The sequence below is a fragment of the Macrobrachium nipponense genome, chromosome 46 (genome assembly GCF_015104395.2).
Source record: "Macrobrachium nipponense isolate FS-2020 chromosome 46, ASM1510439v2, whole genome shotgun sequence".
NCBI classification, from domain to species: Eukaryota; Metazoa; Arthropoda; class Malacostraca; order Decapoda; family Palaemonidae; genus Macrobrachium; species Macrobrachium nipponense.
This window is the reverse complement of record NC_061106.1, coordinates 39,275,440-39,291,814: the sequence shown is the minus strand read 5'-3', so window position 1 is coordinate 39,291,814 and position 16,375 is coordinate 39,275,440. Positions and strand designations below refer to the sequence as shown.

General features: G+C 37.1%; 1 protein-coding gene across 1 annotated transcript in view; it reads left to right on the top strand.

Annotated features, from left to right (window-relative positions):
• The window catches only part of LOC135214927 (uncharacterized), a 96,415-nt gene extending 86,765 nt beyond the window's left edge, over positions 1 to 9,650 (top strand). The window contains exons 3-5 of the mRNA XM_064249415.1: positions 5,864 to 5,967; positions 7,774 to 7,967; positions 8,841 to 9,650. Of these exons, the coding sequence (XP_064105485.1) occupies positions 5,864 to 5,967; positions 7,774 to 7,967; positions 8,841 to 9,201 (659 nt within the window). The 3' untranslated portion in view covers positions 9,202 to 9,650. The remainder of the gene's footprint in view (positions 1 to 5,863; positions 5,968 to 7,773; positions 7,968 to 8,840) is intronic.
• The last annotated feature ends 6,725 nt before the right edge of the window (positions 9,651 to 16,375 follow it).

Below are 16,375 nucleotides of genomic sequence, written 5' to 3'. Positions count from 1 at the left end.
GAATGATGATCAAATAAAAGGGTTCCAAACTTATAGATCAGATAGAAAAAATAGGAAATCAAGGGGGAACCGCAATATATGGGAAAGACAAAAAACAAGGAAAAAATATATGAGAAATATAGTAACTCAGAATGTGAACTAATAGCGGTAGAATTTGAATCTGAAAAATTGATGAACATAGTAATATATAGACCTCCTAATACTAAAGAGTTTGACTTAATAATTGAAAAATTGGATGATATATGTAGAAATCACAAGGACTGGACTATTCTCCTATCTGGTGACTTCAACTTTCCTTTCGTAGAATGGAAAGAACGAATAGGAGACTGTGGTTGTACTTATACATATAAAAAAGAGAGTAATAGTAGTGCAGAAGATAAAGCAATTTGAAAAGCTATTAGATATGCTACTAGAATAACAACAATTTCAATTCAAAAAATAAATCACCTGCCAACAAGAAAGGGAAAATACTTTAGACTAGTATTTGTTGAACGAGATGAATATGTTAAAGAAATAATAGTTTATAATGCGAGTATTTCAGATCATAATGTCATAGAATTAACAGTTCATTCCAAAGCAAGTGAAAATAGAGATAAGCAAGAAATGAAAAAGTGGGAAGGATATGGAAAATACAACTTCTACAGTAAAAAAAAAAATATAAAATGGTCAGAAATTAATGAAGAATTAAACAAAGATTGGGATAACATTTTCGTAAGTGATGACATAAGGGTAATACAGGAGATATTATATAAAATATTGGAGAAAATAGTGGATAAATATATACCGAAGAAGAAAAGTAAACATCATTCATGCATACCAAGAGACAGAAGGATCTTGTTCCAGAAAATCAGAAAGTGGAAAAAAGGTCTTGCAAAAGAAAAAAATGCATGGAAAGTTATAGAAGTAAAAAGTAAGATAGAAAATGCAGAACAAAAGATTATACAATCAAAAGAAAATGAAAAACGGGACTTGGAAGAAAAAACCCTATTAAATATCAAGCAAAACCCAAACTATTATACTCATATGCGAAGAAGATGAATAAAAGAAGAATAGAAATAGGCCCTCTGAGAATTGAGGGAGATTAACGAATGAAAAAAGGAAATTTGCAACATACTGGCAGAACGATATAAGAGAGATTCACCCCTAGAATAGATAATGAAGATAATGATATAGAAGTAAGGGACGAAAATAGTGAATATTTAGCTGACATAGAAATTAATGAAGCTGATATTGTGCAGGCAATTAATGAAATTAAAAATGGAGCTGCTGCAGGGCCGGATGGAGTCCCTGCTATTTTGTTAAAGAAAGTAGTTCATTCTATCGCAAAGCCACTTGCAATATTATTAAGACAAAGTGTAGATACAGGCAAGATTTATGATGAGCACAAATTAGCATATATCAACCCCCTACTTTCAAAAGTGGATCAAGACTAGAGGCAAGTAAACTATAGGCCTGTGAGTCTAACATCACATATTATGAAAGTGTATGAAAGGGTAATGAAGAAAAATATTATGAAAACATTTAATAAAAATAATTTGTTTAATATAGACAACACGGTTTCGTACCGGAAAAAGTACACAAACCCAACTGTTAGTCCACCGTTGAGAACGATATTCAAAAAATATGAAAAGCGGAAATGAAAAACAGATGTGGTTTATCTAGACTTTGCAAAAGCTTTTGACAAAGTAGACCATAATATATTAGCAAAGAAAATTAGAAAACACAATATCGTAGATAAAGTAGGAAGATGGTTAAAAGAATTTTTACACAACAGAAAACAGATAGTTATTGCAAACGATGAGAAATCGGATGAAACCAAGGTAATATCCGGTGTGCCACAAGGTACGGTGCTAGCTGCAATATTGTTTGTTATTATGATTGAAGACATAGACAGTAATGTTAAGGATTCGGTAGTGAGTAGTTTCGCTGATGACACAAGAATAAGTAGAGAAATTACTTGTGATGAAGATAGGAACGCTCTACAAAGAGACCTTAACAAAGTATATGTTTTGGGCAGAGGTAATAGGGAAATGGTATTTAACTCTGATAAATTTGAATCAATAAATTATGGAGACAGAGAAGGAAAGCTATATGCATATAGGGTGGGACCTAAATAATGAGACAATCACAAATAAGGAAGCAGTTAAAGACCTTGGTGTGATGATGAATAGGAACAGTTATGCAATGATCAAATAGCCATTCTGTTGGCAAAATGTAAAGCAAAAATGGGAATGTTGTTACGGCACTTCAAAAACAAGAAAAGCTGAACACATGATTATGCTTTATAAAACATATGTTCGTAGTCCACTTGAATATTGCAATATGATATGGTACCCACACTATCAAAAGGATATTGCACAAATAGAGAGTGTACAAAGGTCCTTTACAGCTAGAATAGAAGAAGTTAAGTGGACCTAGACTACTGGGAAAGACTACAATCCTTAAAATTATATAGTCTAGAAAGGAGAAGAGAACGCTACATGATAATTCAGGCATGGAAACAGATAGAAGGAATAACAGAAAAATTTCATGGAACTAAAAATATCAGAAAGAGCAAGCAGAGGTAGATTAATAGTGCCCAAAAACTATACCAGGAAAAATAGGAAAGCACACAGAACATTAATCCACTACGCACCAGCATCGATAATGCAGCGTCTATTCAATGCGTTGCCAGCTCATCTGAGGAATATATCAGGAGTGAGCGTAGATGTGTTTAAGAATAAGCTCGACAAATATCTAAACTGCATCCCAGACCATCCAAGATTGTTGGAAGATGCAAAATATACCGGAAGATGTACTAGCAATCTCTGGTAGACATTAGAGGCGCCTCACACTGAGGGGACCTGGGGCAACCCGAACGAACTGTAAGGTCTGTAAGGTAAGGTCTCTCTCTCTCTCTCTCTCTCTCTCAATGAACCAAAATAAACGGTAATTAATATTTGATGTACAAACCACAAAAAAATATTCACCTTAGGGCTAAAAAATAACATCCTCTCTCTCTCTCTCTCTCTCTCTCTCCTCTCTCTCTCTCTCTCTCTCTCTCTCTATGAAAACCATAAGAAACAATAAATAATATTTGATGAACAAACGGCAAAAAAAAGAAGTATTTACCTCAGGGCCCCTAAAAAAATATCATTCTCTCTCTCTCTCTCCTCTCTCTCTCTCTCTCTCTCTCTCTCTCTCTCTCTCTCTCTCTCTATGAACCAAAATAAACAATAATTAATATTGGATGAACGAATCACAAAAAAAGTATTTACCTCAGGGGCCTAAAAATTAACATTCTCTCTCTCTCTCTCTCTCTCTCTCTCTCTCTCTCTCACTCTCTACTCTCTCTCTCTCTCTCTCTCTATGAACCAAAAATAAACAATAATTAATATGGATGAACGAATCACAAAAAAATGTATTTACCTCAGGGCCTAAAACTAACATTCTCTCTCTCTCTCTCTCTCTCTCTCTCTCTCTCTCTCTCTCTCTCTCTCTCTCTCTCTCTCTATCTCTCTCTTTGCAGAACAAAAGATATACAATCAAAAGAAAATGAAAACGGGACTTGGAAGAAAAAACCCTATTAATATCAAGCAAAATCCCAACTATTATACTCTATGCGAAGAAGATGAATAAAAGAAGAATATAATAGGCCCTCTAAGAATTGAAGGGAGTTAACGAATGAAAAAAAGGAATTTGCAACATACTTGGCAGAACGATATAAGAGAGAATTCACCCCTAGAATAGATAATGAAGATAATGATATAGAAGTAAGGGATGAAAATAGTGAATATTTAGCTGACTAGATATTAATGAAGCTGATATTGTGCAGGCTATTAATGAAATTAAAAATGGAGCTGCTGCAGGGCCTGATGGAATTCCTGCTATTTTGTTAAAGAAAGTAGTTCATTCTATCGCAAAGCCACTTGCAATATTATTAAGACAAAGTGTAGATACAGGCAAGATGATGAGCACAAATTAGCATATATTACCCCTACTTTCAAAAGTGGATCCAAGGGGGAACTAAAGGCAAAGTTAATTATAGGCCTTGTGGAGTCTAACATCACATATTATGAAAGTGTATGAAAGGGTAATGAAGAAAATATTATGAAAACATTTAATAAAAAATAATTGTTTAATAAAGGACAACATGGTTTCGTACCCGGAAAAAGTACACAAACCCAACTGTTAGTCCACCGTGAGAACATATTCAAAAATATGAAAGCGGAAATGAAACGAGATGTGGTTTATTTAGACTTTGCAAAAGCTTTTGATAAAGTAGACCATAGTATATTAGCGAAGAAAATTAGAAAACACAATATCGTGGATAAAGTAAGAAGATGGTTAAAAGAATTTTTACACAACAGAAAACAGATAGTTATTGCAAACGACGAGAAATCGGATGAAGCCAAGGTAATATCCGGTGTGCCGCAAGGTACGGTGATAGCTGCAATACTGTTTGTTATTATGATTGAAGACATAGACAATAATGTTAAGGATTCGGTAGTGAGTAGTTTCGCAGATGACACAAGAATAAAAGTAGAGAAATTACTTGTGATGAAGATAGGAACGCTCTACAAAGAGACCTTAACAAAGTATTATGATTGGGCAGAGGTAAATAGGATGGTATTTAACTCTGATAAATTTGAATCAATAAATTATGGAGACAGAGAAAGAAAGCTATATGCATATAAGGGACCTAATAATGAGACAATCACAAATAAGGAAGCAGTTAAAGACCTTGTGTGATGATGAATAGGAACATGTTATGCAATGATCAAATAGCAAACTCTGTTGGCAAAATGTAAAGCAAAAATGGGAATGTTGTTACGGCACTTCAAACAAGAAAAGCTGAACACATGATTATGCTTTATAACATATGTTCGTATCCACTGAATATTGCAATATGAGATGGTACCCACACTATCAAAGGATATTGCACAAATAGAGAGTGTACAAAGGTCCTTTATAGCTAGAATAGAAGAAGTTAAAGACCTTGACTACTGGGAAAGACTACAATTCTTAAAATTATATAGTCTAGAAAGGAGAAGAGAACGCTACATGATAATTCAGGCATGGAACAGATAAAGAAGGAATAGCAGAAAATATCATGGAACTAAAAATATCAGAAAGAGCAGCAGAGGTAGATTAATAGTGCCAAAACTATACCAGGAAAAATAAGGAAAGCACACAGGACATTAATCCACTACGCACCAGCATCGATAATGCAGCGTCTATTCAATGCGTTGCCAGCTCATCTGAGGAATATATCAGGAGTGAGCGTAGATGTGTTAAGAATAAGCTCGCCAAATATCTAAACTGCATCCCAGACCATCCAAGATTGGAAGATGCAAAATATACCGGAAGATGTACTAGCAACTCTCTAGTAGACATTAGAGGTGCCTCACACTGAGGGACCTGGGGTGGCAACCGAACAAGATGTAAGGTCTGTAAGGTAAGGTAAGGTCTCTCTCATCTATGAACCAAAATGAACAATAAATAATAGCTGATGAACAAACGGCAAAAAAAGTATTTACCTCAGGGCCTACAAATATCATTCTCTCTCTCTCTCTCTCTATGAACCAAAAGAACAAATAAAAATAGCTGATGAACAAACGGCAAAAAAGTATTTACAGGGCCTAAAAAATATCATTCTCTCTCTCTCTCTCTCTCTCTCTCTCTCTCTCTACTTCTTCTCTCCTTCTTAATCAGCATTATCATGCTCTCTCCTGCTCTATCTCCCAGCATTTATCATGCTCGCTCCTTCACTCTCCCATCATTTATCATGCTCTCTCACCTTCTCTCTCCCAGCATTTATCATGCTCTCTCCTTCTCTCTCCCAGCACTGATCACACCTCCTCTCTCTCTCCCTTCATTGCAGACAGATCCCAAGAATACCCACAACAGATCCCGAAGCATCAGTTCCCAGAGGTGGTCGTGTCCCCTGGAGTAGCCCGAGTCAGCTCCAACATCTACCCTGGCAAGGTTTGGAAGCCGTTCACTTCTATGATTTCCGTCTTACTGTAGTATGCAAACGTCGTCCTAAGTAGTAGTAAGTCAGGATAAAATAATAGATGAACTTTTAGAGGCACTTAATTCTTACTCTTTTGTTCCATTCTATTTGCTAATATTGGGGCATGATTACGAAATCATGAATCGAATTAGCTCAAGTTGGGATGCAACATACTTCGTGTTTTTTTAAAAACAGGTGGGGTATAAATATTCCAAGTTGAAAGTTAAGCAAAATCCTGTTCTAAATAAAATATCACATTCAGCATTATTTAGATATCTCCCAATACGAATATTGGCCAATTATTAAGAAGTATCGCTGAGCAAGAGAAGCGAGTAATAAGAAAAATAAAAAAGATAATATTATAAGATTAATTCGCTGAACTCTGCCAATTTTATTCAACAGAATATTATCATTATTAATGTTATTTCGGTAATGAACGAGTACTTTAACCGTCCATAAATACTGCAGTAAAATGAATCGTCCTCCTCGATAGCCCACACGAAATAAGCCGGAGATTGCAATCTGCTGTCGGCGGATTTCATCAGTAATTCAAAGTGAGAAATCAATGAAGTCTATTAATATCTCACTGGCCGACTTATCGGATTCTTTCATTTTGATCAGCATCACCTTCAATTGGGTCACAACTTTCGTTTATCAAAGTTTCAGCGTTATGCCGCTTGGCCAATAAATGGTTGACGCAGTCTATAAATGATGAATGCTCTAAATAATGAAAGCGTTTGCAATACCGACGCTAATGATGGACGATAAACTATTTTTCTCAAATTCAATTCAATACGAAAATGGTGGAAAAATAGGTTATTTTTCATGCAGTTTCTTGCCATATGGAATTCCACTCACCCTTCATTCGCCGAATATTAAACTGAAATATTTGTAGAGTTAAATTAGTGGAAAGTGCATTAAATCCAGTAAGGCTGGTTACTCATACTTATTTGCCACATTCTTTGTTCATACATCGTTTCAACTGCCTCTGATATACTTTAGCAGCCCAGCCAGTCCACGGAGAGAAGACAAAAAAAAACTTTGTTTCAGAGATATATAATGTCACAAAAAAATTCATTTAAAACTACAGCTATTAACAAAGTGAATGAACAGGTTCACTTAATATTGGCATTGTTTAGTGACTCTAACTAAGAAATAGGAAATAAGGGAGCAAGTTTGTTAGTATTTGAATTATAGAGTTAAATTATTCATAACTTTAAAAAATAATTTCTTTTTGCTTTATTAAACACATTTATCACAGAAAAAAACGGAAATAGTTACAGATATGTTTAAAGCAACTGAAGTTAAATAAGCATATCTTAATTGAACCAGACCACTGAGCTGATTAACAGTTCTCCTAGGGCTGGCCCAAAGCGTTAGATATTATTACGTGGCTAGGAACCAATTGGTTACCTCGCAACGGGACCTACAGCTTATTGTGGGATCCGAACCACATTAGATCGAGAAATGGATTTCTAATCACCAGATATAAATTCCTCTGATTCCTTGTTGGCAGAGCGGGGATCGAACTCGCGACTACCAAATCGGTAGGCGACCATGTAAACCACTCGTCCAACGAGGAACTATAGTAGATTCACATCAACCGTGCATCTGATGTCTAGGCCAGTCCCCCCTTACCTAACGCCTCTGATTGGCGGTTGATAAGCTAATCAACGGGGCTGGGAAACCCTCAGTCTCTCGAGAGAGTTCAAAAAGGCAGGATGTATACTCCAACTCTCCTGAGGGATACGTCCTCTAATTCGTCCTTTCTTCCCAAGGTCCCAAGCGACGGTCCCGGAGGGGGGGGACGAAGCAGCGTCAGTCACACAGGGGGGCGGGAGGGCAACTTCCACAAGGTGCCCTCCCCGCCGGTCGTGTCCGTGGGAACCGTCACCGTCAGAGCCGAGGAAATCGCCCTGGTGCTGGTGGTCCTCATGCTGTGGGCGGGAGCCATAACTCTCTTCATAAACAGGTATATATGTCAAGTTTCGGTTTCATTGGACGACATTTTGAATTCTTAAGGTGCGTCCACACGGTCGAACAATGTCCGACGGACAAACATTGTTACCAATTAACAATTGTCTGCCAGTCTATGCCTTGTGAGCAGAGTAAAAACAGTGTTATGCAAGTTCATTTGGTATCACTGTTTGTTGCCAGATCTACTTCCACCGTTTCAACGCTTATGACGTCATCCTGCTTCGCCTATGATATGGTAACAATGTTTGTCCGTCGGACATTGTTCGACCGTGTGGACACACCTTTAATGTAAGAGTCAATAAAAGGACCTGTTCTTTGCATTGCATAATTCAAGTCATGTCGTGAAATGTATAAATGCTTGACCTTTTTTTTTTCTTTTACATTCTCACCATTATATGGGTAGTTGAAAAATTATTATTATTCATGCTGTTGCAATGATGCTGATGATCACTGAAAAAAATTATCATTACTATAGTAGATTCACATCACCCGTGCATCTGATGTCTAGGCCCGTCTCTTACGACGCTCCTGATTGGCTGTTGATAAGCCAATCACAGGGCTGGAAACTCTCAAGTCTCTCGAGAGAGTTCACGTAGGCAGGATGTATGTTCCACCTCTCCTGGGAGGATACTTTTGAAAGACGTATCCCTCAGGAGAGGTGGAACATACATCCTGCCCATGAGAGACTGAGAGTTTCCAGCTATGTGACTGGCTTATCAGCAGACAATCAGCCTAGACATCAGATGCTCGGTTGATGTGAATCTACTACAGTCTTGTTGTTGTAGCGGTTCTAAATCCTGTCAGTATAGCACTATGACCTCGACCTTCCTTGACCTCATTAACGCTGACCCCATTCCACTTTTGGCAGATGGGGCAAACTACGAATGCTGGAACCTTACCAGCCGGCATACACGGCCCCATCCCCCCCTCCCCCTAGACCCACCCCGGCCCAATTGGGCCCTTGCATCAACATCAACATTCAGAGTACGTCTGACCTCACACTGTGCGAGGGAGGCGCCGTCGGGGGGAGATACGACTGGGGCGCCCCGGAGATCTACGGGCGGGGATCCTTGGCCGGGGGGTACCTCGGACTGTCGAGGTCGCCCTCGGCTCTGAGCGTGAAGAACCTCGACCCGCAGAGGAAGGTGAAGAGCGCCGTGGATCTCGTGTCCCTGGTGATGCAGGAGAAGATGTCCTCGGGGCTTCACCTGGCCGCCACCAACGTTTGAAAATAATCTGAGGGAGCCGAATCCACGAGGAAACCAACGACACAGAGGTTTAAGTTAGACCTCATGTGTGGTTGGTGATGTACGGATGATGCTTTTGTTTTTTTTTTATTAGTGTATCAAAAGTGTATAAAGTTGAAAGAACAAGAGACGAGATATAAACGCAGAAAACAAACTATACTAACGAGGAAGAATGTGAAGAAAAGCAAAGAATCTAAGTTTACGTTAACTTTCTGGCTTCATAAAATGGAAACGAATAAACCAAAATAAAGTATAAATTACGTCAAAGAAAATGAAACGCAAAGGCTACCGGGTACATGATTTCGAATTTAATTATGATATTTACATGACAGATTAAACAATTCATGCAGAAAAACAGATGTAACTTTTCAAGTGATATGATACCGACAGTATATTTACAAAAACCAATGACGTGGTTAAAAATATTCAAAGTTGAAAAAATAATTGGAACAAAACGTTCGAGTTGAAAAACTTGAATATTATTTTCGATACCAAGGAATCTAATAAATAAGCTCCGCTGGCAGTAGGGGAAACGCTGCTTGTCCATAGGTATATAATACTTAAGTCTACTTAATAGTGAACTTTATTTATGGTCCACAATAGATGTATTAATGCTCAGGAGTTCGGTGATCAACAACGTAATCATATATAATTTGTTTGTGGGAAATTTATGTATAAATGTTCTTGTATATATACACTCACATACAAACACAAATTTATATATATATATATATATATATATATATATATATATATATATATATATATATATATATATATATATATGCAGAAGCCAGGTACTATGTCGTACCTCTAAGTAAATGGGGATACAATCCACAGTGAAGTAATTCCTCTTGTAGTTTAAAATATGTATTACTTGTATAGGATTAAAGCTTTCGACCATCAACTGTGGTCTTGTTCACTAAAGTGAACAAGACCACAGTTGATGGTCGAAAAAGCTTTAATCCTATACAAGTAATACATATTTTAAAACTTACAAGAGGCATTTTACTTCACTGTGGATGTTATCCCACATAGATATTATATAGTATACTATATATATATAATATATATCTATATATATATCTATACTACTATATATATATATATTATATATCAAATGTATAAATATATCCATATATATTATATATATATATATATATATATATATATATTTATATATATATAAGGAATGGCAGGTACAGCAAATGAAACTTTTTCCGGTAACCTTAATTCAAAAAAAGGCATATTTCTTTTTAAGGACATACGTTATTTATCGTAGCCTTTACTTTTACTGGGGTATTCAACTTGAGTTTGCAATGAAAAATACGATTTGCACTTGACAAAAACCTTCTGGCTTCATCGAATTTTTTTAAAAGAAAATTCATTTTACCACCGCAGTGAGACAGTCTGAGTCAACAGGGAAGCCATCTCTCTTGACCGTGAATGAATACGGGATTATGAATGAATTGGTGCCCAGCAAAGAAATCTGTCATTTTCAATACAAGCAGAATCCCAGTTGACTTCATTTGCCAGCGCCAGAGTCCAAGAACAAGCGGAGTTAATCACTCACAAGGGAATCTCTTCCTGTGAGACTGGGAATACATGACTGGTCAAATAACTTTCATGCGATGTTGACAGAGTAACAATGCTCCAAATTGCGTTGTCAAAACAAAGGGCTATGACTCTAGTTTAAGAAAATCTACAAAGTCGATTAATCTCCTTGAAACGGCATTAGAAAAGTTTTTGCTACGAGTGCATAAGATCAAGTCCTTCTCGACCTTCCTGCATACTTTTTTTTTTTTTACCTAACCTCTGGTCGTATTTACTTTAATCATGAATTATGTTTGACGACATATCTAGATATTGCGACTTAATCAAACGCTTGTCCCACCCCGTTACTATTCCGTCTGAGTACACTAAACTTATATACGTTTACCCTTCAGAAAAATTGCGTCAATTGGACTTACTTTATGTTAGGTTTTTAACTAAAAACAAGCGTTAGATCGTCTTCAGCAAGGATAAACTGTCTCCTCTTAATCCAAGGCGTTCTGATTTGACTAAAGATTATTTTCACATCTTGCCGAGACAAGCCAAGCACTGTTTTGCATTCTTCTGAAGAAAAAGCATATAATAATAATAATAATAATATAATAATAATAATAATAACGGCAGAAATCAAAGCTGAAGGCATAATAAAGTGCAGGACAGCTTCATCTCACTGACGTTAAAACACCAAGTTGTTTTTTTCTTTTTTTTGTTTTTTTGCAATATCAAACCTGCCAGTCATGTACTCGATGGGAACTGACATGAAATTGATGGATCGAAGAATCTCGCTGGAATGTGTCCACTTCCATTTTGTCTCATTGTGATTTTTGATGCTTTGAATCAATCAACGTGTGTGTGTTCGTCATTGCAGAGATGTAGCTATATACATATATATGTTTACAGTCGGAGTGTTCATTTACTTTTAGCGGCGATTATAAAACCTCCATGTACATATCCTCAACGTGTTGGTAGCTCTCTCTTTTCATAGATTTTAAACATTTTCAGTGTCGATTCGTAAGCCGTTCGTTAGTGTTTCTTTAATAGTAAATGAACACGACTTTTGCTTAAATATATAACGGTAAGTGACAATCTCATAAGAGCCATAGTTTTCTAATCCTTATTTTCTAGTCCTCAAGTTGACCAAATCAAAGTTCGGACCGAAACAGACGACGAACTAGGCAGAGGAGAAGGTAGCAGAGAAGAGCGATGTCGAGGGGTAACATTCAGAGGGAAAGAAGGATATTCTTTTATCTAGCAGTCTGTCTCAGTGACTTGCGAGTCTATGGTGTTACGTTAAAACTCTTAGTATAACAACATAAAGGGAACAGAAGGCTTTTCGCTGCCAGAACACACTTATGAAACACAGGCGCTCACTCAGACTTCTGAGGATAGTTGGGGGGAAAACATGTGATATCTCTGGCAAGTGCAACGCTGCTTTGAAAGTAGACCAGAATAGCTATTGATTCAGTTTTGGAGAGTCAAGGGATAACACATTCTGACCTAGATAATCGTCGCTAGCGTCGTCAGTACTACAATCAATAATGCTATCATTATGATGATCACTGTATTTAAGTAGTATTAGTAGTAAAACAAGGATTAGCAGCAGTAAGTAGTAGAAGGAGTAGTAGTAGTTGTAGGAACAGTAGCAGCAGCTATAGTAATTCACATCAGCCGTGCATTTGATGTCTAGGCCAGTCCCTTTCGACGCTCCTAATTGGCTGTTGATAAGCCAATCACACGGCTGGAAATTCTCAGTCTCTCTCGAGAGTTCATATAGGCAGGACGTATGTTCCATCTCTCCTGAGGCATAGTCCCTCGTTGGCCGAGTGGATTTCGCGCTTAACTACCAATCCGGTAGTCCGAAGTTCGATTCTCGGCTCGGCTAACGAGCAACCAGAGGAATTTATTTCTGGTGATAGAAATTCATTTCTCGATATAATGTGGTTCACAGTAAGCTGTAGGTCCCGTTGCTAGGTAACCAATTGGTTCCTAGCTACGTAAAAAGATCTAATCCTTCCGGCCAGCCCTAGGAGAGCTGTTAATCAGCTCAGTGGTCTGGTAAAACTAAGATGTACTTAACTTTTAACTTCTCCTGAGGCATATGTCTTTCAGGAGAGGTGGAACATACATCCTGCCTATGTGAACTCTCTCGAGAGACAGAGTTTCCAGCTGTGTGATTGGCTTATCAACAGCCAATCAGGAACGTCGTAAGGGACTGACCTAGACAGCATATGCACGGCTGATGTGAATCTACTATAGTAATACTAGTGTAAGTTCTCTCTTACGATGATTTGCAATGCGATGCAGTATAAACAAGCTTCTTTCGATGTTGAAACTAAGTGAACCACACAAATTATTCTTACGATGCAAGAGCACCACCAGCAGCACTGTTGAAGCTGTTTCGAGATAATTCTATTTTTATGAGATTATTGTCTAGTATACGAGCTAGAGCTCCGAACCTAACAAGAACTAGGATAGTTTTCTATCAGCTTCATACGAGTATCTTTAAATCGAACGCAATGTTTCGACACACTCCTAAATACGAGACCGTATTTATAAAAAAAAAAAGCACATCAACACGCACGCACGTACAAGCACAAACTCCCACATGGAACAATGGCCAGCCTTTAACGCGCTTAAAACACATACATACATACATACATACATACATACATACATACATACATACATACATACATATATGTGTACATATATACATATACATATATATACATATATATATATATATATATATATATAACACATACATAAATACACACACACACACATATATATATATATATATATATATATATATATATATATATATATATATATAATAGTCACGGAGAAAACTGGAACACTGGAAACTAAAAGCCACAACTTGACAACGCACAAAAGGGAATCGATCCTTTCTCCTTTTCTTGTCCAATCACCGAGCTCTTCCAACCCGAGGAAAACAAATGCTTCCTTTCAAGTACTTGATGATTCACGACTGGACCTCGTAGGATACCTGACCCTGAACTCTTTTCCAATGGCTACAGAGACTCCAAAAGAAAGTTCGATTGGCGTCATACCACGACACGAAATACCTAATTTGCGCATAATGGGTTTCTCGACAAGTTCAGGGTCACTCGTTAGGACGTAGCTGAAGAATATCGTATAAATACAAACTTCAGTTTTATTCATTTATTTATACATGTTGCTCTATATAACATGCATACCATACACACAGGCATTCATATGAGTATGTACACGTATGGAAATACTTCCACATTCACACATTTACATAGTATGTATGCAGTTGATGCGCATACCATATAACGTGTTTTCATATATGTATATAAATATAGCTAAGCGTAAGTCTTTTTATATGTGTGTGTATTTACATACATAGCTAGGGTGTAGAAATTAAACTTACGTATTCAATGTTCGATGTATTTTCCTATGTATTTATAAATAAAATATATTCGTAATAATCCGAAACTCTTCTTAACTGACCTCGTATACAATCAAATGGTAATAAAGGGTGATGCAAAGATATTTCCATTTAGTTGATCCTGTTAGTCTGTAATGACGGAGCAGAAACTGAGCATATTATAAAATTTGGTTACTTGAAGGCCAAGGCAGGAAAACCCCAACATATATGAACGGCAAAAAAAAAAAAAAAAAAAAAAATTGTCATGCTCCCAATCAGTAATCAAGCACAGGAAATGCAATGCAACGAGAGAGAGAGAGAGAGAGAGAGAGAGAGAATTTTTTGCAAAATGCCAGTTTTAACTTAAGCCTTTCGATGAGGCGTCCTTTCCGCAGTCCTTTCCGCTGTCACTTTTTCACGAGCGCTAAATGGACTTTTTGCTTTGTAGTCTTCACACAGGGCTTTTCGCCGCTCTGCAGCATCGCGAATTAGCTCTGGACTGGATGGCAACCCACTTTTCCCCCTGCCCCCACTCCCCACCCCCCCCCCCTAACCCCCCCCCCCCCCCCCCCCCCCCCACCCGGCCTCTCCACAGCGACGGGTGACGATTCAGACGCCCGGATTGAATGCAACAATCAGAAGTAAAATATGCGCCGAAGTTTCTCCGGCACAATAAACTTCGGCGCAATAGAGTTTTTTGTACATCCTATCATCAAAGCCACTGAAAATAGATCCATCATGCGTCGGTCTCGGTGTAAAGCTCAATGAGCTGCTGCGGCCCATGAAACATTAACCACGGCGGCCCGGTGGTGGCCTGGCCTATATCGTTCCCAGACGCACGATTATGGCTAACTTCACCCTTAAATAAAAGAAAAACTAATCATGCTAGAGGGCTGAAATTTGGTATGATTAATGATTGGAGGGTGGATGATCGGTACACCAATTTGCAGCTCTTTTCCCTCAGTATTATTTTGAATATCTGAAGGCGGACAGAAAATAGTACGGACGGACAAAAGAAGCCGGCACAATAGCTTTCTTTTCAGAACACTTAGAACCACGGGAAATGCATGGCTTCAACTCTTTCTCTAATACTATATATAATATATATATATATATAATATATATATATATATATATTATATATATATATAAATATATATGTGTGTGTGTGTGTGTGTGTGTGTGTGTGTATACATATGCATATATTATATATATTATCTATATATATATTCATTAAGAAACGTTTCGCACATGACTATGTGCATCATCAGTCTGAAAATGACAAAATAATAACATTAAAATACTAAAAATACACTGATTCTTAAAATGACAATTAAAAACATTTAAAAAAAAAAGCAAAGCAAAGTAAAAACAACTGCTGTTACACCAACCTTCAGGTACAAAGAAAGAAAGTTTTCCCAGATGGCAATTTTACATTTCATGGTTTTACTAGGTCTCTTTTTAAACAACTTCTAGGACTTGCGGTGCAAGATTCTATGTTTATTTTTAATCAAAAATTGTACTCTCAGGTAGATGGTGTTGCTATGGGTTCTCCATTAGGACCTTTATTTGCGAATTTTTTTTATGTCTTTTTAGAAGAAAATTTTTAGATTGTTGTCCGTCGTCTTTTAAACCATTTTTTTACAGAAGGTATGTAGATGATACCTTTGTTCCTTTTAAGTATCAGTGGCAGGCCACCCAGTTTTTAGATTTTATTAATGAGCAACACCCTAACATTAATTTTACTATGGAATTGGAGAGAGATAATTGTTTACCGTTTTTAGATGTTTTAATCACGAGAGCTAATTCTGTTTTTACTACTGCCGTTTACAGAAAGAAAACTTATACAGGTCTTGCAAATAATTTCTACAGTGCTTGCCAAACCAGTTTTTAAATTGAATACCATCTATACTTTAGTATATAGGGCTCTTAGATACTCGTCCAGTTGGGCCATATTTCATAAGGAGATTGAATTTTTAACTACTTTCTTTCTTTCAACAAAATTCATTTCCCAAAGATCTAGTTTTAGAACGTCAACAAACTTAATTAATCATTTTTCATCCTGCCACACCCGGTTTTTAATGTTCCGAAAAAACTTATGTATGCTTCAATCCCTTATATTTTTAACTCCAAATTTTCGCTTAAACTGAAACAAATTATTGAAACTGAGATACCGTGCATTAATTTAAA